The sequence below is a fragment of the Mastigoproctus giganteus genome, chromosome 13 (assembly GCF_048544385.1).
Source record: "Mastigoproctus giganteus isolate SK-2022 chromosome 13, ASM4854438v1, whole genome shotgun sequence".
NCBI classification, from domain to species: domain Eukaryota; kingdom Metazoa; phylum Arthropoda; class Arachnida; order Uropygi; family Thelyphonidae; genus Mastigoproctus; species Mastigoproctus giganteus.
In genome coordinates this window covers 66,456,302-66,483,718 of record NC_143587.1, presented here as the reverse complement: position 1 = coordinate 66,483,718, position 27,417 = coordinate 66,456,302, and the positions used below count along the sequence as shown (strand labels likewise).

At 36.7% G+C, this 27,417-nt stretch overlaps 1 protein-coding gene across 3 annotated transcripts in view; it reads right to left on the bottom strand.

Moving 5' to 3' along the window:
* LOC150076133 (nephrin-like) overlaps positions 1–27,417 on the bottom strand; it is a 263,105-nt gene that overhangs the window by 110,389 nt on the left and 125,299 nt on the right. For all 3 annotated transcript variants that reach the window (XM_090387971.1, XM_090387968.1, XM_090387970.1), the window contains exon 2: positions 1,210–1,344. In XM_090387971.1, coding sequence (XP_090244097.1) covers positions 1,210–1,344 — 135 coding nt within the window. The remainder of the gene's footprint in view (positions 1–1,209; positions 1,345–27,417) is intronic.

Here is a 27,417-nt window from a genome sequence, read left to right as displayed (position 1 = left end):
CTGACAAATTTGATTGGATATTATGATATGGTTACAAAGGAACTGGATGCAAAAAACAATTTTGATATCATATATTTGGATTTCAGGAAAGCTTTTGACACTGTTGCGCATGGAAGACTATTGTACAAATTGGAGCAGAATGGTATTAAGGGTAAGTTGCTACAATGGATAAAAGGATGGTTAAGTGGGAGAAGACAGAGGGTGGTAATCAATGGGTGCTGCTCTTCGTGGACTAATGTTATTAGTGGAGTCGGCGTTGGGTCCACTGTTGTTTTGTATATTTATCAATGATATTGATGAAGGTATATCAGGCTTAATGTCGAAGTTTGCAGATGATACAAAGGTTGGCAGGGTTGTTAATGACAGTAATGGCAGTGTGCTACTGCAACAGGATCTAGATAATTTGGGCAAATGGGCTAAGAAGTGGCAACTGAAGTTTAACCTTGACAAATGCAAAGTACTGCATATGGGTAGAAGTAACCCCAGAGAAACGTACCAACTGTGTGGTACTACACTTAAGGTGGTAGAAAATGAAAAAGACCTGGGAGTAATTGTGCAGGCAGATATGAAGTTTTCTGAGCAATGCAGACAGGCTGCCAGGGCAGGTCATGGGGTTTTGTTAATGATATATAGGAATTTTGCTAGCAGGGAAAAGGAGGTGATTGTCCCTCTGTATAAGGCAATGGTCAGGCCACGCCTTGAGTACTGCGTACAGGTCTGGAGGCCTCATTTTAGGAAGGATGTAGATTTCTTTGAGCGTGTACAGAGAAGGGCAACAAGATTGGTGAGGGGAATGAAGGGATCCTCTTATCAAGAGAGGCTTAAGTGCTGCAAATTGCAGTGGCTGGAGACTAGGCACCTGCGCGGGGATCTGATTGAGGTGTATAAAGCCTTGAATGGATTGAGCACGCTGAATTCTGATGGGATCCTTCCACTTGTTCAGATTACGAACCTAAGGGGGCATAAATTCAAATTAAGAAAAGACAGATGTAGAATAGATGTGCGGACATTTGCCTTTAGCCAGCGGATGGTTAATTGCTGGAACAAACTTCCATCTGTCGTTGTGCAAGTTGATAGCTCAAATAAATTCAAGGAGGAACTGGACAGGTATTTGGAGGGAATGGTGTGATGATTTTTTTTGGCTGATGCTGCATAAGCTCATACACTTGCTTTCTTGCATCACATGCCACTACTACTACTACTACTTACCAAGAACAAAACCATCTTTACTCCATTGGACCTGACCTGCCTGGTTTCCCACTTGACATTCCAGTACTGCACTTTGACCTTCCACCACTTCCGCAGGTTTTGGACGGACCCGGAAATACTGCTGATGGCCAATGGCTACAATAAAAATAAATAAATAAATAAATAAATAAATAAATGTAGTTTTTTTTTATGTATTAAAATAACAGTAACAAAACCACGATTCTAAATGGCTATAACAAGAGCAGACATCAGTTTAAATATAGTGAACTACATGTGCGCCATCTCGTGATAATTAAAATTTAAACGCGGTGATTTATTATCATGAATTAAGTTTTTTTTTTAAATTGTTTTAAACTAAACCTAATCGTTGATGGCTCACTTTCACTAACCAGTACTAGGGGGGGGAGAAGGATTATTATTTATACCGAAATGTTATAATACTCGTACGTACAATATATATAAGCAAGATTTATACGAGCTTAAGAGCTATTCTGGAAGCGTGTTATTATTTGTTCTCCAGAGAGATTTAATTTGCTCTTTACATCTGTTTGTGGAAATTACTGGAGTGCATTATCTCATATTTTTTACCCTCTGGATTTCTTTCCCCCCCTTACAGTTTCGTACCCGTAATTATTATTCATTGCAAGCTAATTAAACTTCCATCTCTTATAATAAAATGCCCTTCTGCCCATTCTACCTGACAGTGGGAAGAAGTGATTACTTTTCTGCTAGAGACGCACCTTCTGAATTTCTTTTTATTTCCTCTCCTTTTTTTTTTAATCTGCATAACATTTGCTTGTTTTAGGGAGCGAAAGGAACAAATTGCATAAAAATGCAAAGGCAAAACTTTGCTTCGCAACATGCTACAATCCCTTGAGCTGGAAAAAAAAAAAACATGACATAAAAGAAAGCTGAAACATCAAAATATTGCACCGATAGAAGCCCCTAGGATCATTCCTCCTTACTATTACCATCTCTTTCTCTTTTCGTTTTCTCCTTTTTCTTCACTGGTTTATGTAAGTAGTTTTCATGAACTCTTCTCCCCCCCCCCCTTTTCGTCCCTGAAAGTATTTGGTTCGGAAATGCAGTCTATTTTTGTGAACACACACACTACTATAAAAGCATATTTGGTAAACGCATCAAGGTAGAAGCAAGTTATGATATTTTTTATTGGATAGCAGATTACTATAAACATAAAAAATAAACTTTGATCTCAGTTATTCAGCAAAATCTCTGTCGTCTTTTTATTTTCAGAAAATGCAAGTAAATAAACTCTGTGAGTTCAATCAAGCCCAGATTTACTGCATAGGCAAACGTACCAAGTTCTGGTGATGCCAAATAAATTGTTTGCATGATTTTATCTCTATAAACCAATAGAGAGGTGGTACAGAGCAGCATCATGTTAGAAAGAAGTTGCATATATGTTATAAATTGGGACTGTGTCATTCTTAAATGCTCACAATAAACATGTTTTTGCTAACACATAAAATTTTATTTTTCCTTAATCTTCTTGAACGTTTCAGTTAAAATTGCTATCTTTATCATATTGTCATTAAATATGAAAATTTATATGGAGAAATAAAAGCTGCTGTTCTTTTAACGTAAAAATAACGAGAGATTGCAAAAAAGTTTTAATTTTGAAAACTTATATTATTATTGAAATAGTTTAAAGTAAATTTAATAAATAATAATTAAAATTATTTATTAGAAAGTATATTATAATAATATGTTAGAAAATATTAATCTTCTTAATTGAGCAACAATACGCATGCGTTAAACGATATTGACAATTGGATGGAATTATTTCTTTATTATTCTGAACCCTGCATTAGCTTATTAAAGCAACAGTAATGAAATTTATAATTTCTTTAATAAATGTTTAATAAAAGTAAACAAGAATTACAATTAAAATAGCTCGATTAAATATATTTAGTTTAATTTTTAAATGTTGTACCAAATATGTATCAGAGAAGATTGTTTTAACGTGAAGGAATTAAAACCAAACTCATCAGTCAGACGTTTCGATAATCCAAAAATTCCAAAAAGAAAACAACTTTAAACTTTGTTAATAACAATGAAGTTTGTGGTTGCTTCAACCCTGACTTCTGACCTAAATTTTTAGGAGATAGTCAGCGTCGATTGGGGTCTTTTTTTTTTTACTTGACGATGACCTTTTGGCCTACTCCTATCCCTTAAATACGATCTTTTGTGTGTAGTATCTAAATATTGCCATGCACATGGCGTTAATTTAGACGAACAGCTGTAGCTTGCATGTAATTTATCCTTCTGTACACCAAAAACTGATAGAGCATCGGATTATTCAGTCTTTGACCTCTGTATCGCAATACCGTAAAGGCGTTGATACATACGCACTTTTAGAGGTCAACATATATACAATAAGTGAACTGTTTCGAAGGCTTGGTACTTGCCTTCATAAGTATCAAATTTCTTCCTTCTTGGGTCTAATTAGCGTTATGTGAACGGTTTGATAGTGCCAAGAAGCAAAAAGAAGTCTGATGTAGCTGACAAATAACATCTTTAAGTTTGTTGGTGATGAGAAAGATAGCAATACCCTTCATGCCTTATCATGTGGAAACATTTCGAAAAAAGTAATGAGTTTAGAATTATAATTGCAAGTTGATATACAGTTTGATGGCATAAACGCTAGTCATTATAGATATGTAATTGAAACTGACTGGCCATATGTAACATAGTAGACACGAATTCTACTCCGATTTACATCAGTAATGTATTTATAGTTTCAAAACAATTAATGACTTTGGTAATTAAATAAACAAACCGGGATATTCAGGTAAATTCGATCTCGATATGTAAACATTCAGCATAAAATACAGAATATGCTGTGATACACTGGTGTTCGGATATGTCCTTTCAAGCTTAGTTTGGTAGGTTTTTGATGTAGCTATGTTTTTTCTTTTTTTTTTTTTTTGGCCTTAAACCTATATTAGATGAGTCAAACTTATCAAAGTAAGATGTAATAACCTGTTACAACCACTGCTTATAAGTGGATTTGAATTTTAAGAGATTAATACCCCTTAATAACTCAATATATTTTGACTTACTTCAGAGAAGAAAGGCTTTGTTATTTTAAGAAGTGATATTCATTTAAATAATGCTAAAGCTTTAACATTCTCTTCAATTTATTAATTTCTCAATCATGTAAAATATTTATTTGGAGAAATAAACACTATATCGTATGATGTTGTTGTAGTAGGATTTTAGGATAATCAGCGACCTGGCCATATTGTCGATATAGTAAATCGCGTGTGTACTGTGGTCGATTTTCTGTTTGCTGGATGAAAAACCAGAGTTTCCGGGAGAAAACACCACGCTACCCTCGTCTGAGACAGACTAACTCAGCCACGTTGCGAAAAAAGGCCCATAAAAATTCCTCTCTTCATCGATGGGACTCGAACTTTGGTCTTTTCCATCCACTGTAAGCAGGACGGCCATCCTATCAACTGTGCTACCACGAGGGCTAAACTATAAGTATTGTGATGAGAATACCATGATTAGCACAACACGTATTGAATTCACTGGACCATCTAGTGATCTTTTAGAGCAAATCTGTTGAGTGAATAGATCCCTGTGCCTCTGAATTTGGAGACAGCATTCGAAACTTTGCTGCTAACCCTCAAGCTTTGGAGGTATCTTTAGAAGAAACCTCCAGACTGAACTTTTTTTAATTAATGTATTTATAGTTTCAGCAGTGAAAAAACTGCCATAATGCCAAGTCCATCACCGCGTGGGATCTCCTAGAGAGTCAAAGGGGGAACTCGACAGCTAGAGGATGCTCATAATTTGTAGTTTCCCTACTGAGTTTCAAAATAAAGCAGGGGAAATTTCAAATAACTTTCACTTGGATTTGTAAGCATTTAAAATCAAACAGAGAATGCAAAAATTCTAGTTTATAGTCTTATAGATGCACTGGTGTCCGATAGTTCTCCCCAACAGAGTTTTTGAAATAACTGTGTTTTTTAGTCATAACACTTATATTAGATAAGAAGCCAAAAGTTATTTAGGTAAACGGCTCTTTTCGAGTAGCTTTTCAGAGATCTGTTTTCAACTAAAATATCCTAATTGGATATTTTTTTTTTTCTAATAGGAACCTTCTTTCAGAAATTCGACAACTTTTTTTTTTAATCTTGAGAAAAATCAAGGTTTTTATTGCCCCATACTTTTACTTTGCCTCGATCTATGAAACTATATTGTGTCTTTGAAATAACGACCTTTTCTGGTGGAGAAACAGCAGGGAAGAGGAAAAATAAATTGAACCGAGCGAACGTAACCGCTTTTTCTCTGATTGACGCAACTCGTACGGTTTGCAGCAGATGGGTCGTTTTGAACATCGTCTTTGGCAGACATGATTTTTGATCCTGTTTTCTCAGCTTCGGACCATTTCTCGGGGGTTCTAATAAAGACAAGAAATGGCAAAGCAAAATAAATAAAAGAAAAAAAAAAAGAAACCTAACTAATAGGAAGGTTGGGAGATAAAAAAAAATAATAAAAAAAGAAATGAAATGTTGTGATAAATTACGGATTTCATCAATCAGGAGAAAGCACCACAAAATGGGATTGTGGCTGCAGTTGTACGCGTAACAGCTCAATAAATACAACACAACCATTCCTGTATCTGTCGCACAGACCAGCAATGTTTTGTTTGATAGCCCCGAAAAGAATTAGTAATATTTCTCGTTCAAGACACTAAAAGTAATAACTTTCATCGTTTATCCGTCGCTATTAAACACTTTGATTCCTCGGTTGGTGAAAACATTCAAGGCGCATTTTTGTAGGTCATAAAACCGTCAAAGTTTTTACTATAAAATAAAAGAAATTCCACTCTGTTTTCTACCTATTTTAAGATGCGTACCTGAATTTTCGCAGTTTTATGTTTGTTTTCAATGTTCCAGAAACGACCACCAGAGGGAGGTCGAATCTTTAGCTTTAAAATAAGATAAATTAATTAAATTTAAAATTAATATTAGCTAAATAATAATTTGTGATGTATTATTAAACAAATGAATTAAATTTTTAAAATTAAGTTATTTATTAAATTACTTTATATATATAATAATTTATAAGGCACCTTGAAAAATTTTGTAGAATCGATTCATGAGGTTAATTTGTTACAATAACTTGTTCATTGTTCTTGTATTTGATTGTGCTTGGTATTTTAAATATTTGATTGTGCTTGGTATTTTGAATATTTGATTGTGCTTGGTATTTTGAATATTTGAGTTTTTGGTATTTTCGAAAGGGGTAGTTAATTTAGATGGGGAAGCGCCGATTTAGAAATATTTGGGGAAGAATCTTTTTGTGTCCCCAGTTGAAAAGATTTGTCGGCAAGATTGATTTACCTGTAATGTTTGGAAATGAGTAAAGAGTACTCAATTCCCAACATCCCAGAATTTAAACCGAGCGAATATATTCTCTAATTTTAATAAGTGGATAGAAAAGGAGCGGTTACTATAATCCATTGAAGATGAATGAAGCCAAGCTGTCTAGGAACAGAGGGATGCTGTCACTTGGGGATCACCTTCTTGTTGGCATTTACGTGCGAGAAAGATGGGGAAGACAATTAAACAGAATTGCTTCTGCAATCCAGGAGCAGAAGAAGATGACTGAAAATAATGTCGCATCATCTACATATATTCATTAGTCAAGGGATCGCTTTGAGAAAACTTAGAGGGATGGAAACAGGCATATTCCTATACTGTAACGATGATGGCAGGGTTTATAATGTAGATTACCTGTGGTCCCCCAGACCATTGAATGCGGATTACGACAGAGTAGTCCGGATTCTCCTTTCTCGATTAACTGTGGCAACGATATGCTAACTCAACTGCATTAGGTTTGCATACTCCAAGAAAGTGATTTTATTATTCGTTGTCTTGACGATCATGTCGATGAACGTTAAGGGAAAGCATGAAAATAACTAAATATTTCTTCTAAATTATTAATAACAGATTGTTTTTATCTCTGAGCACAGATTTTTTTATATTATAACAGATATTTTAGTAGAAAAGTAATTTTTTAAAATAAATGATAAATTTTCTCAAAGTTCCGAAATAAATTATTAGTAAACTGTCAATAATAAATTTAAATGCACTGCTCGACAAAGTTAACAGAAAAAGTAGAAACATGGTCTAACTCACGCAGCTTGCGATGAAGAGGGACAAAATTTGATATGGCGTGTACCATAGAGTAACGGTGGAATGAGGAGGCAGCGAGAAACTTCGGACAGGGAGAGACATTTATAGGAATTGTATAAGAATTACCAAAAAGATCATATTACAGAAATCGATACAAGATGCTCGAAAATAAGGTCACATAACATCAGTACTGCGTATAATTCCTTCAACGGTTAAACAGGCCTGCCAGCGGGAAACCATACTCGATATAAGGGTATCTATAGAATTCTGTGGTAACAAATCCTATTCTTCCACCAGTGTAGACCTTAGCTCACCAAGTGACCGAGGAGTTGGCTGTCGGCGAATAATGCGACGCCAAAAAGGCTTCCCACACATGTTCGATCGGATTTAAGTCTGATAACCGTGCGGGCCACGGCAGTCGTTGGATATCTTCAGTTTCAAGATGTTCTTCCACCATTTCAGCTCTATGTGCAGTGGCGTTGTCGTGCATGAAAAGAAAATCTTGGCCAATCGCACCCCTAAAAGGTCGCACCGCATGACACTTAAGCCAATACCGCCTCTGCTTCCACCATTAGTGTCCTCTTTCTGATGTTGGAGGGATGGTACCGGATTCCTCGATGTCTCCACATTAAATAACGTCTAGAATCTGTTTGTAGGCTAAAAGTCGTCGCACATAAGGTTCGAGGATCTGTTCTCGGTATCTCTGCGGTATTATAGTACTTCTATCAAAAACATGAAGAGGGGTGTGGCCGTTGATGATTATTCCGCCTTACACGACAACACCACCTCCACCGTAAGTGTCCCTTTCTCCGATGTTGAAGGGATGGTATCGCATTCCTCGTTGCCTCCAGATGAAATAACATCTAGAATCTGTTTGTAGGCTAAAACGGGACTCATCAGAGAACAGAACTGTACCCCATTTGTCAGGGCTCCAAGTTCATAGCACCAATTTCGACGAGCTCTACGGTAATTTGGGGTTAAGGTGACAGAAATCACTGACTTCCTTGCGTAGAGTCCACTTGAATTGAGCTTTCTTAGCACAGTCCTGTTGGAAATGTTTTTACTGTGGCTGCAGCAACCTCAAGAGACAGTTGGTGACAAGACATCGTGGAGTTCTGTCTTGCTGTTAGAGCCATAGTGATGTGTTCTGGTGATCTTGACTAATTCTTCCTATAATGGTTCCTGTTTTCTGAAACTGCTTCCACAGTGCCGAGACAACACTGCACAACACATTAAACCAATGTGCCACCTCCACTTACAACTGCCCAGCTTCAAGTCGTCCAACGCCCACCATCTCAAAGAATCATCTAAAAGATGATGACTTGTCATTCTGAGTACTGTAGATGTGGATATCTCACTGAGCAAGCCACAAAATGGAAATGAAGTGATGTGGTCGCAACTCGTATGTTTATAGGCTTTGTTTGTTTGTTATTTGGTTTTTAGGAGCATTAGCAACTAAGGCCATATTGCTCCGGGGATATGCAGTGGTCATTCGCCGACCTTTCCGCATCCTCCGTATTTGGTGGTTACGGGCTCGAACCCCGTCTAATCAAGAAGCGTGTGCATGCACTGCTGCTCCTGCCCATCTGGCCACGGAGGCGCCATGTTTATAGGCATGAATAATTTGCGTAATGTGCGGCTCTGTAAGGTGGTAGATCGATTTCTATTAGATACTCGGAATTTGCATGCTAGGATGCCTATTATATCAAATAATCGCCTTCGTCAACACTGTGCACAATAAAATATTCATGAAAAACATTTTGTTCTTTTAATTTTGTCTGGCAGTACATACCCAAAATTATATTATAAACCCATATTATTATTATTATTATTTCTCCCTGATGGGAGTTTCACCCCATGTCGAGTACTGGTACCAAGTACACAGGGTGGTTATTATCTCTGGCTTTTGGTCGAGAAGCTCTCTGACTATCCTACAGGATTGCAACTTTCTGACATTCCTTGTATGAGTTCTCTGGAAGACTCTATTATGAGTCTTTGGCACTATACCGGTGGTTGATCAGGACAGTCGTTACTTGTTGCATACGCCACATCTCTTTGATCTTCTGTCTTAAGTCTGTGTATTTCCTGATCTTTTCCGCGTGGGTTTTCTTGTGGTTGCCAGTGTTGGGTACCACTATGGCAATGAGATAGATAGCCTTTTCCATCTTTTCGACAAGATTCTTCTCTGGTCCTAAATTCGCTGTCCTGAATATCCGGGATTCATTCCAACCACTTGGTATGTTGTCTCGACCTGTACATTGTCGTATCGGCCTGTAGCTTGGGTATATCACAGTATGTTCGTGTGATAAACGTATCGATTTCGATGCTCCACTTCATGTGTTGGCATTTTTTCCTTTACTGGATGGTCACTAACGCAGGAAGTTCTTGCTCTTCTCTTGTGGTAGCCATACGGGGGACCCCGCCACTTTCCCCGCTATCTTCTTCGGAAGACTGTCTCCGACTTTTCGAGCAGACCCCTCTGCCTAAAGCCTGAATGTGAGTGACTTTACCCTGTGCCACACTCGATGCAGTATGATATCATCGTCATCATCTATGAATGTGGACCTATTTAGCTTCAGCTTACCTCCAGTGATAGTGTTAGTTCTTGGGACACCAGATGACGCCATCTGCTTCAGCCGTCACTTCGATTTTGGGGGAAGGTAGGTCTGCTGAAGCGACTTTTGCGATGTTTTTTTTTTTATTTATTTATTCTTATTGTTGTAATTTTTTATTATTATTATTATTATACCGATCTCCCGGCGTGATGGAGATACGTTTGAATCCCAAAACGGTACTCGAATCCTAGTACATCAGGCTCGTTGTGCAGTGTCCTAACCACTGGGCCATCGCACTTATTATTATTATTGTTATTTTATAGATCTAATTATAAAAAAGTAAAATATGTATAAAACAAATTTTATATAATTTGTTTTGTATATAATTTATTTTATTTTTTTACGCAGTAAGTTTCCCAAGTTCGGTGAACTCTTTTTCTGACTGAACTTCAGTTGTTACCAGTTATTATTATTTATTTTTTTTTCAAGGTTTATACTGTAGCTTTTAAGCTTCAATACCCTTCTTTACAAATAACTCCGAAATGGAAAAGCCGAAGCTAGTAAGTGAACACAGACACAAGAACCTCTTGAAAGATTCTAAGGAAAGGATTCTCAGTACGAACATTGCAATAAAAATAATTAAAAAAACTAACAAAGGAACACTCTCGCCATTCTAACCACGTATTTTTTTTCCCTTAGCTACCTTGTTGAATACACAGCTCCTGTAGTTATTTTTTCATTTGATTTTTTTCCCTCCAGTCTCTCATTGTCATTTTCTGTCCTTGTTTGCCTTTTAGAATTTTTTTTCCTCGTGTGACTGCATGGACAATGCTCGGCATATACAGAACTTCAACAACACCGCTCATTTCTTCGAGTCATCGAGAATTAAAAAGAATTTCTCGTTGGTTATAAAGAGCTAAAATATCATACTAGAAAAAGAATATCTAAGGAAGGTTTCTTAAGACATCTATTCTTTCTTAGAAAGCAGGCTCTAGACCCATTCGCGTTATTATTCTCGCAACAGACATTAAAACCAGCATTACGTATCCTTTCTAACCTTCCTCAAAACAATCTTTGCTGCTTCAATGTAAACAATGAATTGTGATTACGGTTGAAAAGGAAAATCCAAGGAAGCAGCTTAGTGATAGGGACCAAAGAGAGAGAGAGTTTAATAGCGGATGTTGTAATATTGTTAGAAATGTCTCTTTTGTTACTGTAGCTCAACCGAAATTAGGTTATTCCTTCCGAATCAAAATAAAAGGCTCACGCACTTCATCTTCTTAATAAATTCTATAAAGCAAGAAGCACTTGGAATATTTGTTTTCATTTCTTTGCAATAAGCAACTGAGGAGTTTTAAACAAATTACTTTTTCTTCGTGAATGTACAGTAGTTGCCAAGATAAAGAATAATGAAAGTGAGCTAAACATTTATAGTGGTCGTTGAAAACTAGAAATAAAAAAAAAAAATAAAAAAAAAAAACAGTGTATGATTGAGTAAAAGTTCATCCATCTCGAACTTAATTTATTATTTCGTGTTTTTATAATAATATTTGTCATTCCTAGCATTATATTAACATAATACTCACCACTGCTTATAACATTCTATTCCTGTGCAAAATGAACAAGATTCAACAAGTTTAAACAAGTTACTTCGTGTTTTGAGACGTGTTAACATTCACCGACAGTTATTTATTCCATTTATCCCACCTCGTTTCAAAAGAAAAAAATACGAACATTTGCAGATAAAGATTAATCTCACTTTCTCATATAAAATGGTAACACGTGACAATTTTCATAACAGACTTTATATAATAAAGCTAATATAGAAATTTAAACCAAATGGTGGTGCCATATTCAAGGCTGGAAGACCAGTCTCGTAAAGAACAATTCAACAACCAAATAAATTGAGTACACTCACGCGAAAACAAACTCGCCAAACACCTGTGCATGGGTTTTTTTTTTTTTTTTTTTGTTTTGTTTTGTTTTTGGTCCCCCGAATGGAAGTGGTTGTGTGCAACGATGAAAGGAGATGAAACTACCCTAACGAGTCTGGCTCAGCAGTGAATTATTGACGCTTACTCAGAATAAAAACACAAAACACTACAGGTTGGCATGGGCAAGACGCTCGTGGGAGCCTACGCCTGAGATACGAGTGCGAAGCTACAACCATAGCCTTCCTTCTTTCATAATTAATTGCTGCTTTATATTTAATTCTCTCTCTCTCTCTCTCTCTCTCTCTCTCTCTCTCTCTCTCATATATCTATTTCTACTGAATTTTCGTGTTCGCAAGCTCTATCAGTTCATCCTACTACAGCACTGATGGATTTCTTTTGCAACATTCTTCGGGATGTAATGATAATGGTAGTAATCCATTATCCAGAAGATCTTTTTTCTTTACTCATTCGGTAACTCTGATAAACGAAAATGAATACTTCGTTCAGATTCTAATTCGATTTGAAAAATAGCGTAGTGATTCAGAATTGCAAGGTGATGGCAAGAAAAATAGAGAAGCTGATAAAATAAATAGATAAAAGGATTTTTTTTCTTTTTCTAAATGGAAAAAGAAAGTTATATTTTCGAAACTTTAGCTGCATTTGATTTTGAGAGAACTCTCATTTTTTTTTATTTCTTTTTATCGGCTTTAAAAATTTAATTCAATTTTTATAAGACTTTTTAGATCTTTTTAACCTAAAAAAATCAAAATTTAATTGGATGAAAACTGTGGTCAAAATTTCTATTTTCTCTTTTTTAGCAATAAAAAATTGTATTTTAAAAATTGCTTTCTAAATCAAAAAATCTGCTTCAAAATCAAAAAAAAAAAAAAAAAAAACAATACAAAAAAGAAAAGTTCGCTTTGTTCTAAATAAAAAAAAAATTGCTTCAAAATCAAAATCGATTTTTTAATAAAAAAAAATTGGAAATAGTTTTTGATTCAATTATTTTTATTTTAATTTTCAAAAGTCAGATTATTCTGGGAGGAAATGCCAAAAATTTTGTAAGATTAAATAAAAGTTGTATAATTAGACAGCGAGATGCGTTCCCGAAGGTTGGAATTAAACGTCTAGACAAATACAGATCAGCCAGCATAATAAAGGATTGATTATCGATACACATTTCCTTAAATACAATGAGAAAATCATCCTCGTGTTGATCTGTGAACTGTTCATTTTAACAGAGCATTTCCCGCTGTCAACCATTCTTAGAAAGATTGAAACCTCTTCGAGCGGGGGGAAAAAATCCATTTCTTCCTCATCTTTCCCATTTTTTAAAATCTGAAATAGAGAAGCGTATCCCCTCTTCATCCCCTTTTTCGTTCCTTGGCAACGATTCTTTTTACACTTATGCGCCAGCCAGTGTCAAAGAGCAGATCAATAGAAGCAAAACGGGTTAGAGCAAGGCAGGATGGCACAAGTTAAGTTCAAAGGCAGAAGGAAGCCTGCTTGATCAAACAACAGAGATTACTCTGGCGGCGAGCTTGTCTGCTCGTTAATGATCGCGAAATATTCACTTTTTCAGGTAAAATCCTCTAAAGGCAGGGCCCATAGTCGCTTCATCAGAATGCATTAGAGGATGTGTAGTAAAAGTTATTTGCTTTCCAAGAAAACTGACTCCACAATGCACTACCGTAGATTAAAGACATTGAAGAATATTCCGACACCGGAACTAAATCCCCTAATCTCGACCCAGTTTTCTCCCCTAACGGAAAAAACGACAATGAATGGAAATGCTAACGCTGTTGAAGATTTTCAAAAATATCTTAATAGTGACGCATTATTTGCATTTCCTTCTAATGATTAAATATGTCTAATTGCCCAACATTAAGTTCTAAAGCGATAGATATTCTTGATGAACATCCTTTAATCAAATACTCGAAATTCGAATAAATTTCAAATCTCGAGTGTAATCAGAGAAAGCATCCACGAGTGGCTCGTATGGGTGTAAGTGGCTATCTCTGTAACATCTCCATCATACTAAATGTAAATTCTAACACCATTTTGTTTTTTGCTTTGAAGTTTTACAAGCCCTTCAGATTATCTGCGTGCTAATTTTATTATTGCCTCCAGCTACAGCAGCATATCGAAGAGAAGGATGCGGTAAGAAAATTAAGTAGGCAATTAAATTATTAGGTTTACCTAGAATTAGGTACTTGATCTAAATTGAGTTTAATCTGAAAAAAGCGTCACGATTGCTAATTAAAAATTAATTTTAGCCTCCAAAATGTACATTTTAAAATTTTTGAATATAAAACAATATTTCTTCTATTATATTTAAAACTCTAAGTTAGAAGCGATGCCCATATTTTCTTTCTTAGTAAAGATTAGCACCATCAGATCTGTCTTATAATGGTTCGCGATGTTCTGAAATATGTTAATGTTTTCTTGCAAATGCTATTTAAAAATTTATTTAAGTCTCCAAAAGGTATATTTTTAATTTTTTGAATATAAAACGTTATTTCTATTATTATATTTAATATTTAAAGCCCTAACACAAAAGAGATACCCCACATTTTCCTATTTTCTTTTTAAGTAAAAACTAACACTATTAGATCTGTCTTATGATGGTAGCAAGGTTCTGAAAATTTTAATGTTTTTTTTTTTTTTTTTTGAAAATGATTTTAATGATTGCTAATCAAAAACTAATTTTAGTCTCCAAATGGTAGATTTTAAAATTTTTGAATATAAAACAATATTTATACTATTATATTTAATATTTAAAACCTTTACGCAAAAGAGATGCTCCATATTTTCTTATTAAGTAACTGTTAAAACCATTACATCCGTCTTATGATGGCAAGGTTCTGATATATTTTAATGTTTTTTTTTTTTTTTTTTTTTTTTGAGAATGGTTTTAACGATTGCTAATCAAAAACTAATTTTAGTCTCCAAAAGGAAGATTTTTAAATTTTTGAATATAAAACTATATTTCTCCTATTATATTTAAAACTCTAAAGCAAAAGCGATACACATATTTTCTTATTTTCTTTCTAAGTAAAGATTAGCACCATCACATCTCTCTTATGCTGGTTCTCAAGGTTCTGAAATATGTTAATATGTTTTTTGCGAATGGTTTTAAGTGTTGTGTATTGAGAATGACTTTAAGTGTTAAAAATTGCCTTACATTAAGATCGCAAACACATTTTCAAGTTATGTATGGCAACACTTTTTTAAGCTGTAAGTATTTGAAGAAATAAAGGCATTAGCAAGTTCGTTTGGATGAAACAAAGAAAAAAGTTTCAAGTGCAAAAACTAAAAATTAAGAGGCATTAAGATGGCAGCTTACACACCACTGGAGAAAGCCATTACAGTAACATATAAACAGGACATTAAGATGCCATACTTTGCATTCTTGGTACTGTAATGACAATATTACTACACGATTCTTTTGTAATAAAGAAAAACCTACTCGTAACGTTCATGTAAAACGTCAAAATCTACAATGTACATCAGTGAACAATTCCGACTAAAAATTCCAACTTAATAACCGTTACAGTGACATCTAGCGGTGGAAGTAATAAACAGGGCTATTTTTAAAACGTCAACAAATCCTAGTGAATTTTCAAAATTCTGTCAAGACAGTTAAGACATGATAAAGAGAAAATTTACAAAAGATACTATTTTCCCGAGATCAGTACGTTATAATTAAGAAACTTATAATTAAGCCAATATTAAAGACTGTATCTTGGACTCCGAATTATTAATAAGGCAGAATTTCGAATTATCGTAACTAATAGGCTTTGCACTGGAGTTAATTTACATCTGATTGCCCACTATAACAGTCCAATTAGGACAAACTCTAAATTATGACAATCTAAAATGAAATTAGCGTTATAGCAAATGGTTTCCTGAATCAATATTCATTAATAACAATCGTACACTACAGATTGAGATGGGTTTGGTCGTCTGTTTGATAAGACGTTGATATCCTAATGATGGGGTATTTAAGTAGTTACCATAAGGGATGATAGTGGGCAAATGAAGTTAAATGTGGTTGATGTGTTACTACAAACGAATTATATTTCACCGTTCGTCTTTTGTGCTTTGAGTTTAAGGACCCAATGAAGATAATTTATTTTTGTTTTAATTTATTTCTTGGTAAAAGTTATCTTCCTTTTACCGTTTAATATTTTGATCGTTGCAAAGTGACTTGCATCTAAATTTATTTCTGATCACTAATTGTGCAGTCGTCAGGCTCTCTTATTGACTTTTAGTGTATTTGTTGAGCTTTTCTTACGACAAGTAATGAACCACTGTACGTCTTGTAACCTAAACACTTAAATAAGATAGATCACCTGATGATGACACCTGTAGTAAGTAATAGCAGGCAATTCTAAAAGGGCCGCAACAGGGAGGAGATGAAGTATACAGCACGGAGTAAATAGCGTATGCTTTGTGTTAGAGTGGGTGGAGTGAAACCACATAACTATAGGGTGTAGGCAAACAGCGGCCAGAAAGGTATTCAAACCACAATTCTTTGTTTCGTAAGGGTGGCGTGGAACGCATTGCCCTAGTTACTTGACCTTGGGAGGAGTGATACATCACAAATGGTTGGATTCAAATGTCTTTCCCCATTTTTTTGTATCAGTATGTGTACAATGGCGAAAAAAGGTGCTTTTTTTATGTATCCTTTGCTTCTTCACCCCATTAGTCTTCCAAAAATAAACAGAAAAGTTAAATTCGCTGAATTCTCGACTAAATCGCTTTACCAAAGAATCCTCGACAGAGTCTAAATTTGAGCCAACAAATTCCCATTGCTCGCGTTTAATACAACACCCTGCATTACTAGTAATGATATTAAGTTTACGACAAAAGAGTGAGCGCAAATATTTACATAGCCAGCTGTGGACATCCTTCGAAGTAATTGTAACAACGAAGTCTTGTTGAAGTACACTGTCACTCTGCCTCCAGTGAATTTTATGAAGCATTTTCCAATCATCTCGAGACTTTTGTAACAAACTAAACGTTATTTGCATGACCGCCAGCGCACCAGAAAAGATATCGCGAAGGTGTTCCTATTTTCACATTTAAAAAAATAATAATAAAATGAAATGAAAAAAAAAAAAAAAAAAAGTACGAACACATTAAGGTCTTTAAAGTTACCAAATGGTGTTTATTCAGAAAATAACAAAAGAGCGATGCAGGAAAAAAATCTAATTTGCTTCGAGTACAATTGGAGATTTGTGCACCCATTAAACCCAACCTTTTGAATATAGCCCTTGATCCCACCTTTTCTTTTCACCTTTGGTAATTCGTATTTTAAAGAGTTAGGCATCTGTTGGTCGGGAAGTATAATCCGGACAACTAAACACTGCAGAGAAGCGCTTTTCCAAATTGCCTGCTAATATATACATCGCAAACAGCGATCCCTCTCCTACCAGGACCTGTAGAAATTGTTAAGTTTTCTTTACAACCATAATTCCTTTGTTTAAAGATACATCAACTGACGCTCAGGTGTTGAGGTCAGTTGAACTCCTTTTCCAATAGGAAGTATTATGCAAATAAGTATAATTAGTTGCATAACAAGCAACGTCATTTAGAATAATTAGATGGTTTCTCATTAGTAAACGTGTTCCGTTAAAAGTGGGTCGCATGTCTAACCTGTCAATACTTGTATATACACGCTTGGAGAAGGAAAATACTGTCTTGTACTCCTCCTTATCTACTACTTCAAGATGGCGTTAAAGTTAATTTTTCTTTTGTGGATCCACGTCTATCATTGTAATTGATAGACAACAGGAAGTGCAATTTTGGCTTTTCTATGGACGAGCCAAATTGAACTTGAACAATGTGTTAGCGAGACACCATCACAGAGATGCGTGTTCTATGGACCGTGGTGTCAGAAAATTTTTCCGGTTTACAATGCAAATGAATTCCCAATTTCGCTTCCAAACAGGGTAACGTATTTGCCAGGATGCCACAGGGCCCGGTGATGATTGTAAATGAACGGCTAGCTTAATGAAAAAGTAGTTGGCTGGGGAAGAGTTTGGACAAGTTTCCTTGTACTTATGTTGCTTTTAATTGGTTCCTTCCATCCATTGCGAATATACGGGCATTTTGCTCGATGGAAAAATAAAAACCATGCAATCGCCGGGGACTAACTTATCTACTGTATGAAAAGGGAACCGTAAAAGTTGCTGGAGTTTGGAAAGCGTATGAATACGCATATAAGTTTCTCCTGTCCCCGATTTTTCGGTCCCTGCCATCCTGTGATCCATCTAAGGATTTTTCCTGTGCTTCCAACATATTTCAGCTTATATAGTAACCTCTTAAGTGGAATACAAGTAAACAATGTTGAAAAGCTAGTCGATGGAGGACGATTTTGATCTTATAGGATTGTTATGAAAGGACAGAATTGGTTGCGGTTTTGCAACTCTGGTCAAAAAAAAAAAAAAAAAAAAAGCAGAATTATAATGGCGAGAATACCCCACGCTTGAAAATGTACTGAAATTGTTGAGCTTAAAGCCATCCGCAGACGTCGAATCTCAAATGAATAATGAATCCTTTAGGATTTAGTGAGGGATTTTGCCCATTACTGACGTCAAACAATTTCCGGTGAACCCTTTAAAACTCTTCATTGAGTTGCTAAGTCCGGACAGAAGAGAAAGATGTGGGCTTCTAGGTGTAGCCGCCCACAAAACGGGTGTAGCTACTGGTTGAACAAGATAGGAACTGGTTGCTGTCTCAGCTACAGAACAAATGCTGTCTATCTAGTTAGCATTTTGAGCACGCCATTGCAACCGGGAACATAATGTGCCCTGTAGCACAATGCTTAGTGTGTAAGGGTGGGGAAAACCCCAGCGCTCGTGCCGTCTAACATGTCCCACTCCTAGCATGGCGGAATCTGTATAAATGATGCCCGCAGTGAGATGGACAAAACAACGGTGCCACCGGAAGAAGGAGGATCCCTACTTTGTTGAAATCAATACGAACGTCAAAGTACAGGTGGGAAACTCCTAGCCACGTGCTGGGTGTCAAAGTACGCGAACAGAATTTGTGGGTGAGCCACCCGAATAAGCGATTACTAGGAGAGGAGTCGCAATGACCACCCATACTACTGAATAGTGCCATTCCATCTCCCTCCCCTTTAACCCCCGCCGGTAAGAAACACCTGTCTTGTTCTATATTCATCTCAAAAGTTGAGAGTCAACGCAGCGGATTCCATTCTCTGTACGTGGACAGACTAGACACGTCGAGAACCTTTTCAAATTACAAAGGAAACTTTCTTTTATCGTGTCATTTTAAAGATTTTAATTAAGATATTTTTCCTGATTGAAGACTGCTGAGAAATATCTGATAAAAATATCTTTAAAAAAATCATGAACGATTGATTGTGGTGTGGATTTGAACACCTCATGACATAATCAAATTGTCTGTACATGCTGATCTCGTTTTGTGATGAGATATTAATTAAAATAAGCTTATTTTGTTTGAAAACACTCTTTCGTGTGAGTTAAGAATCCCTGTCTTATGTTTATGATGTTTTATATTTATGTGGCCACTACATCCGTACATATAATTCCAATTTAATGATCGAGAGTTCCCTGTAGAGCGGAAAATAAAAATGTTTGGCCATTTTTATTATAATGGTTGTTATGGATTGGAGTATTATTACCCTGACATTATTATGATCATTATGTTTTATAATAAAAAAAATAGATTCTTTCATTCTTTTAATGTAATGATAATAAAGATCGCATCCAAAATATTAATAAAAAAGTATAAAAATTAATTTTAAAGATAATTAGTACTAGCAAAGCTTCCATAGCATCTTTAGGTGGAAAAAAAACCTTCTGGTCTTCATTTCTTTTGCATATGGCGCCTAAGTATTTATCCAAACCTCTTTATAAATTTACATAAGCTTTCTAGCTCGAAAAAGATTAGGTGGGAGTTTCTTCCAGTAGCTAATTAGTCTGTATAAAAGCAAAATTTCTTACGTCGAGTCTGTAATTATCCTTTCTTAGTTTTAATCTGTGTCCCCTTGTTTATGTCCGCTTGATAAAGACAAATGACATCCCCCTGTACTGAGTTTACTAAATCTTATTAAAGTCTTAAATACCTGCCATCGTGTAGGATACTCGGGTTGTCAAGTTCCTCAATTGACAACCCAAGTAGATACATGGTGACCTGGCTAATTTCAGTTAAGTTCACAAGTCTTGAAACGCAGTTTCCAAAAATAGAATGCCCTGGGCGATCACAGATGTTTATAATCTCGCGTGGTTTAGATAGTGAGGCGTTGCTAGGTTAGGTGTGTGCTTAGCCAAAGCAACTAAGGCCACTAGGCGTCAGTACATAGTATCTGTAATTACGTGCGCTGGAAGATCAAGATAAGAGAACGAAATAATGGAAAGAAAGCGGTAAGAATGAAAATATCGAAAGGAAATGAGAGAGAGAAATATAGAGACAAGATAATTGGACTGATGTTCTTTGTAGCGACTAGCAAACAGAGCTAAGGCACGAGATGTTGGGACAATTAATGGTGGCTTGGCCTTACGGGAGAACTGCTCCCCAGCATCCTCTCCTGCACTTCGTTGTCACAGTACGGAAGATGCAGCAGCGGTAATCTGTAACTCAGGCACTTCTTTCTTTCTTCCGTGTCATCACTCGAGATGAATCAATCAGCGAGCCGCCGACACTTTGCCATTGGATGTTCGTGTGTCAGCCCACAAGATGAGCCAGCACAGAACGCTAGTTGGCCTATTTCATATCAGTTTTAATTAACCTGTTTGTTTTCACTCGCGGTCTAATAAAAATCTAAATGTTCCTGTAAAAGTGCTTCTCTGTATACCACGCATCGTTAATTTTAGTATGCATATTAGTGGGAAATAGTTCTTAAGGTGAAAACTGCATGCACTAGACACGAATTAACCTTTAGTAAATGGGTTAAAAGGAGTGTAATTTTCGCTCTATCAACTAAGTATTCCTTACACTATCTGCGCTCTATAGGGAATGAATTATGTCCAATTTTACTTGTATTTACTCTGAATAGTTTCATTTAAACAGGTTGATTATTTAATTCGCGGAATGGACCTATCTTGATCTTAATCTTCGTCCCTGAGGTCTGCAGGTGCCACTTGTAGAAGCAGTCTTGGAAATCATTTCTTTGTAAGAACTGAAACCGGTCGTGGTGGGTTTCTGAGCTGCCTTATCTGAGACAAGCTGGCCCTTCTGAGCAATCTTAAACTTATAAAATAAAAAGAAATCAGACGGAGCAAGATCAAGCCTGTATGGAGGTTTGGCAGTATTTTTGCACCCGTTGACTGGAGAGCATTTTAAATAACAACAGCGTTGCAGTCTGGCATTGTTGTGATGAAAGAACCAGTGTTGATCAGGAAACTAAGGACGCTTGTCACAAATCGCACGGTGTAGATTTTTCCACAAGGTTTCAGCATAAACTTCTTTATTAATGGTTATATCGCGTGGCACAAAGTGTGTAATGAGAAACTCTCCAATCTAGAACGACTACCTCCGTTTGTTTCGCATCAGAAAGCCGACCTTCAGCGATTACCCAGTGTTCAATCAGAACGTCCTGGCCCATGGCAATTTTCCCTGTAGTGGTGGAAGTCCTCAGGTATCCAGGAAATCATCAGCGACAGGGTTTCGACCTTCTTTAATGCGCCTGCGCCACCTGAAAATCTCAGTTTTCTTCAAACACTCGTCTCCGTCCACTTTGCAACTGCCATACTCCATTAGAGAACTTTCAATTGTGTTAGCGTATCTTTGGGCATATCCTCTTCTTCCATCTACCGGCAATTAGCTGAAACTTCAGTGGTTGCACGGTGGCGCTACCATTCGGAAAATTAAATGGTAAGCCTACGTAGTTCTTTATGGATTTCCTATCACTATTTTAAACGAGCCCAGCAAAGGAAGATAATTATTTGCAAACATCAATATTGAAAACGCTATTCGCTAATTATGCGTTGAAAGATTATTGAGATAACCATATAAACACTCTCCAGATAGAAATTTAGTTCACTGTTGGCACGACTGCAATTAGAATGTGTAGATGGGTAAATGTAGGTAATTGTCCTTCCTCTGGGTAGCTTGTAGTTAATTAGTTACCAGCAGATCCATTCGGTAAGAGACGTCAAACATGCAAGTTAATGAAGATAAAGCGTTTATGATAATGTGCTTGCTCATTCCCACTGCTTTTGAGGGTTCGCTTGATCACTACGCAACCACGGAAAATATTAGGATCACTGGTGCCCTTGGATTGGAAGTCAAACTTTTCAATTCTCTTATTATGGATTTAAGATTAGAAAATAAGGTCTCTTACCAGCGCAGAGATAAAATACTCGGCATTAGAAAGAAAATACTTAAATTCTTTAATTATAAGTGCACTTTAGGCTTAACAAAATAATTATTCGACATGTAAAAATGACACCATTTTGGCTTTGCGCTTCAACTAATCATCCCTAAGCGCTGCACATCAACCTGACACGTGTATGAGTAGGGTGGGAGTGTACACATGTCGATCGTGGCTTTTATCAGGTAAAAACAAAAAGGCAATTAGAAATGAGTGGAGACAGAACTGCTAACTTCAGGCGATAATTAATAAACATACGTCCATTTGTATCACGGATGAAGCCCGTCTCAGCTGAACCCTCCTCCTCTCCCCCCCGCATATTTTTGTCCTTAGTGATAAGTGTAAATCATTCGGAGTTTAATTATGTGTATTGAACGATGCTTGTAATTACCAGCAAAAATATCTAAGGCTGCATCTGCTGATAGAAAGAATAAAACATAAAATGCGCTTTGAACAAATTACACTTTGTTTTTGTCTTACTGATTCTGGGTCCATCTGTACGTACACGTGCCGGTGAAATTGTTTGTAGTTATTTAATGAATGCAAGTATTTGCGCAAACTAATTAGAGAAATTAATCTTTGAAAAGAGCCTTCAAAGAATGAGTCCCCTCCATTGAAATATGAAAAACATCTTCCGTTGAAATTGCCCATAACCGGAAGTGAAGTCACGGCCTGTGAGTTGGAACTTTCGAAAGTTAATACTTTTTTTTACGAATAATCATTATATTTATATGACTTCCGAATAAATCCGGAAATAGCCGAATTTTTGTAGTTGGTAATACCAATAAAGCAAAAGTGAATTCTGTTCTAAACACAATGATCGCAGTTATGAGTCTCCATTTCGAATCTACAATGTAAGAGGAGTAATGATGCTAACAGAGGTACATTTGGCACAACAGTAAAGATGGATTCAGTTTAATGAGGGAAAGAGTCGAACAATTCCAACTTCCTGGTTTCTGTCATTGGAGACAAATAAGAATGGCGATAAAAGAGAGAATGAATGAGATCCCGGTGAATATTCTGTGAAGAATAGGTACTGGGGAATTAGCCGATGTCAAAAGATGCAGGGTTAAAAGAGGAAAAGATAAAAACAAATCCATTTTGAGTAGGAAACAGATCAAGATGGAAAGCAGATAGGTTGTTGCCCGTCTTACGGATCAATAGCTCGTGAAATAATGCTAAGTGAACGCTGTCTAAAAGCCGGTGCGCTGGGTAATGAAGCAGGGATGGCCAACAGCACAACGTCTCCATCGCTGGCCGACTTTCAGTGCATTTAGCCACGTTCGAACTGTGCCGGTCTTGCACTCCAACGTGCGAACAATAAGCCAGCTGCTTTTTATTGCGTTCCGTTTTCCACGAATAACACCTTCTGCAAAGTGGAAATGAGAAGGAATCTAAAATTAGGCTTCGGAAAGACGTGATGTGCATCCTTTAAAACTTGCTAGGGGATTAGAAGAAACGGGTAAAGGAAAAAAAAGACAGGGATCACTTAAGGAATATGCAGATGTGTGGGTAGTCGGCTCATTTCTCTCTGGTCACGATGCAGCGCAATGGGGGAACAAATGCCACATGTCAAAGTACACTATTTAATGTTCCGAAGAGGAAATTTTGTGAACAACTAGTGCATCGAAAAGCGAAATACGCGCACAGAATTTTTCCAAATGTAAATGTATAAACAGAAACATTTTAAGACTTGCGTACCAGTTTGAAAGTAAAGGAGATTTATATCGAGTTATGGTATATCAATCATTGAAGTGTGGTCTTTACTTTTATAGTTTAGTTTCATTTTGCCTGTAAAATAGAAAATAAAGTTAGTTTTTAACAAATAGATATTTATTTAAAGTATACCCAGTATAAAATAAAATAAAATAAAATATTTCAGTAGCTTATCGCTACTGAAATATTTTATTTTATTTTATTTTATACTGGGTATACTTTAAATAAATATCTATTTGTTAAACTATGGACCCCACTCCAGGCCCATTTGTCACTAAAGTTAGTTTTTCCTTTTTCCAATTCTTCTAGATGTGTACTTGTAATTAAACTTAAAGTAAGTACCTGTGTCCTGATGGCGACTTTTAGCGAAATGTTTAATATGTCCATGCCCAATTTATTCTCTAGGATGTTACTAATAATTTCCTGTTTTTTTGTGAATTTTAAAATAACTTTTTTTTTTTAAACTTTAGCTAATAATATTGCGAGAATCTATTGTTTTTTTTAACTTTTACAACATTTTTTTTTAATAATCTATTATTGATTTATTATTACGCAGTTTGTTAGCAACATAATTGTGAATTAGCTCATTTTTAAAGCCTTCTTTCATTTGGTACGTATTAGACTGCAGCGCCACCAGTGATAAACTCGACTTGTAGCTACATTAATCAATACACACCGCAATCGAATACAGAAGAGTTAAACAAACAGAACCGAGAGAAATGGTTCATAGTGACATTTATCATATTTCCAGGGTGACACACTCCGGGTTCTTAGCGCATTTCGCGAAAGCGCAAATTTTTACTGCACTACCGGTGGCGTTAATACGTGGGTGTAAAATGTGGAAGGGGTGGGCGGTAAAATAAAACGTTAACTTCGAGCAGCCGAAAAGAATGAAAATGTATTGAGATACACCAAATTGTACGTTTAAGTGTCTCCAAAATGTGCTTTCCTACCACTGCATCGTGTATAGCAGCGCCTTGTTTTGCGACGATTCGTTTTCCCCTCACTGATATTCAGCAGTTGTTTAGCAATAAAAAGCTGCTGGAAGTATTGAAAACCTAAGAGAGAGGGAAAATTTTTTTTCTTTGTTAGAGCATTGGCTTCTGTGGCCATAATGCACCTCCCAAGGTTTTTTTGCACTACTCTGAACTAAGACCGAGGCGGTATTCGAACCCGCGACCTTTGGGTTGCCAGGCAGGTACTTTACCCACCCGGCTAGCTCGGTCGGCAGAGAGGGAAAGAGAATGACACAAATCCAGATAGACTGAAATTCTATCGAGGAGAGAGAGAGAGGGGGGATGGGATCTGGATGGATTGAAAATTTACGGGGGGAAGAGAGAGAGGGGGAGGGGATCTGGATGGATTGAAAATTTACGGGGGGAAGAGAGAGAGAGAGGGGGGATCTGGATGGATTGAAAATTTACGGGGGGGGAGAGAGAGAGAGAGAGAACGTTAAATAAATAGACTAATCTAGATGGACTGAAAATCTATGGAGGGCGAAGAAAGAGAAAAGGACAAAGACAGAAGATACAGAGAGAGAGAGAGAGAGAGAGAGAGAGGTACAGAGACAAAAGATACAGAGAGAAAAAGAGAAAGGACGATAGACAGACAGCGACTTTTCATACAGAGAGAAAGAGAGAAGAACAGACAAAAAATGCAGAGAGAGAAAAGTACAGAAGAGACAAAAGATACAGAGAGAGAGAGAGGGGGGGGATCTGGATGGATTGAAAATTTACGGGGGTAAGAGAGAGAGAGAGAGAACGTTAAATAAATCGACTAATCTAGATGGACTGAAAATCTACAGAGGGCGAAGAAAGAGAAAAGGACAAAGACAGAAAAGAGAGAGAGAGGTACAGAGACAAAAGATACAGAGAGAGAGAGAGAGAGGTACAGAGACAAAAGATACTGAGAGAGAGAGAGAGAGAGAGAGAGAGAGAGAGAGGGGTACAGAGAGAAAAGATACAGAGAGAGAAAGAGAAAGGACGATAGACAGACAGACTTTTCATACAGAGAGAAAGAGAGAAGGACAGACAAAAAATGCAGAGAAAGAAAAGTACAGAAGAGATAAAAGATACAGAGAGAGAGAGAGAGAGAGAGAGAGAGAGAGAGAAAGAGAAAAGACGATAGACAGACAGAGAAAGAGAAGAGGACAGACAGATAGAAAGAAAGAGAGAGAGAGAGAAAGAGAAAAGACGATAGACAGACAGAGAAAGAGAAGAGGACAGACAGATAGAAAGAAAGAGAGAGAGAAAAAACAGACAGACCGATTTAAAATCTATGATGAGAGAACGAGGGAGAGGACAGATATTCAAAGAGAGAGAGAGAGAGGACAGATATTCAGAGAGAGAGAAATACAATACTTAATTAGGAGAGTATTAAGATATAAAGTGCGTGACTTATTGAGGTCAATTATTGGAAAGGCGAGTTTTACAAAATACGAAAAAAAAAAGTGAAGGCTACACGAAACGGTGTTGCTAACAGAGCCGGGTGAAAAACGGGTCGAAATTATTTTATTTAAGTCCAGCTTTGCACTAATCATTGGTAAATGGACGCGGAGAACTTCAATTACACAGCCTTCGATGGAGTTCGGCATTAAATGCACGATTACCGCTTTTAATGAGTCCTTTCTTTTGTTTCAAATTCCTTTTTTTTTTTCAGCTGTTCTTTTCGCTTCTGTCCGCTCGACTTAACTCCGTAGCCGGCGATCGCTGATGACCGATTGTCGTGACCAGGTTTCAAGAAACCAGTTTAACTCGGTCTAAGAATGAATGAATGCTTTAATACAACCGCATTGGCCTCCTCGTCTTTATTTGCGCGTTGCGTGAGTCTGCCATCTTGCCATTCGGCCGCGTGTCACGTGATCGGCCCATGAATGGAGACGTGCGTATTCAAATACGAATTCATTTCTCAGTAGATTATCCCCATTTACGGATACAACTATCGAGTTCGTTTGACCTCCATCGAATTCCACACAACCCCTCGGCTCAAGTTTCCAATGTCTCAATGATATTTCTCTCGACTGCCATTTGATCGCTCCTTAAGAGAGAGAGAGAGAGAGAGAGGCAGTACTTTATTTGGTGAATACGGTAATTGCCTCATCGTCCCATCACACTAAATATAATTTGTGTAGAGCGAACAGCAACAGGCCATTATAAGCACAACGGAAGTCTGCCTAATTGTATGCATTGTGGTGTACAATTTGTTGCAACCGGAGAAATCAGCATCCACGCTTAAATCTATTTGTGAATAATTACATTTAGACTATCTCGTTTGAAGCGCTTGAAACGTAGCTAAGTACCTCATCTCCAGCAAGCGAGACTTAACATAAAAACACATTACCGGGCATTATTAATTGTAGTATATCTTTTAAGGAACTAATAGAGAGCCGGTGTAGTTTTGTTACTCTCAGTCTCTCTCCTCTTATAGACTGGAAGAGCGAGATTTTTCAGCCATCATCATCCCTT